At 32.3% G+C, this 1,481-nt stretch overlaps 1 protein-coding gene across 1 annotated transcript in view; it reads right to left on the bottom strand.

Annotated features, from left to right (window-relative positions):
- Nucleotides 1-1,481, bottom strand: part of ANKIB1 (ankyrin repeat and IBR domain containing 1) — a 185,113-nt gene that overhangs the window by 112,963 nt on the left and 70,669 nt on the right. The window contains exon 5 of the mRNA XM_012656561.1: nucleotides 699-816. Coding sequence (XP_012512015.1) covers nucleotides 699-816 — 118 coding nt within the window. The remainder of the gene's footprint in view (nucleotides 1-698; nucleotides 817-1,481) is intronic.

Raw genomic sequence — 1,481 nt, 5'->3', positions numbered from 1 at the left:
AAATAAGAAAACACTTTTCTTTGAAACAGCCAATATGTCAAATATCACGTGTGCAATGAGAGAGTCCAACCTAGCATGTGACGACTCCCAGAATGTCTGCTTTAAGAAGCACAGAGAACTTAGAGCAAGCTAAGTAAAGCTGGTTATGTTTAAAAACAAAACGAAAAACAAAAGAAAAACAAAAAAACCCTTAAAAAGGACAGTATATTCCTGAGTTGACACTTTAACTTCACTCTGTGCATTTCATAGGGAAAAACAGCTTTTACATAAAATAAATACAATTGACATACTAATAGCACCATTCTTAGGTATTTAATTGGATTATTACAATTTTATATTTGAGTAACTTCAGTAAAAATTACTGTCAAGACTAGGACTAGGGCTATGGATTTCAATGCCCGTTCTCACTCAAATCAGACATACTTCTAAAACGAGACAATCTATAAGTTGATTTAGTAGCTCGATGTTTAAAAAGAAATTTCCAATTTATCCTCTTTGATTTATAGCCAGTTTATACTACAAAACACAAAATTTTATGAGGAATTGAGTATTGCAGTAACCACTACACAAAAACAATTTACGCTTATTTAACAAACTATTTTGTTTCATATTAAAATTATAAAAAGCTATATTTTAACTCTGAAAAGTTTCAAAAGGCAGTCATGTTATCAGACATAAAACATTTTTTCTTTCATTACCGTGAGCTCGAAGTAAAGCTTCAGCAGTAAACAGAGGAGCCTGAAGCATGTCTGCAGTTTCCACAATAAGCATATCTTTCAATCTACGAAGATCTTGAGGCCTTAATCCTTCATACGGCTTTGAAAAGAAAAAAAAAAAAAAGAAGTTAAATTGGCCATTGTACTCTCAGGAAGTATGAAAATACCTACAAACAAATATACAGTCGGCCCCCCATATCCATGGTTCCTTAACCATGGATTCAACCAACCATGGATTGAAAATATTTAGGGAAAAAAAATGGATACTTATGTCCGTACTAAACATGTACAGATTTTTCCTGTCATTAATGCCTAAACAATACAGTATAACAACTATTTACATAGTATCTATATTGCATTAGGTATTATAAGTGATCTAGAGATGATTTAAAGCATATGGGAGGATACGTGTAGGTCATATGCAAATACTACACCATTTTGTATAAGAGACTTGAAAACTGGCAGGTTTTGCTATCCAAAAGGGTCCTGGAACCAATCCTCCATGGACACTAAGGGATGACAGCATATGATTACCATCTATTTTATCTTCTAGTTTCAATTTGTTTATTGAAGTTTAAGAAGCCTTTTTTATTCTCCACCATGGACTTCAAACTACCCTTTCACAAGTCTCTTTTAAGTGGGAAAGCAGATGGTGGGGCTCATGTACCTTATCATTCTAAAAATAAAAGTATCATATTATAATGGCAAGGCCATCTTACTTTATAGTTTTAATAATTAGATAATACAAAAAGTATTAGAAATAAA

This window comes from Propithecus coquereli, unplaced genomic scaffold (genome assembly GCF_000956105.1).
Source record: "Propithecus coquereli isolate 6110/MARCELLA unplaced genomic scaffold, Pcoq_1.0 Scaffold508, whole genome shotgun sequence".
NCBI lineage: Eukaryota > Metazoa > Chordata > Mammalia > Primates > Indriidae > Propithecus > Propithecus coquereli.
This window is presented reverse-complemented; position numbering and strand designations above follow the sequence as displayed.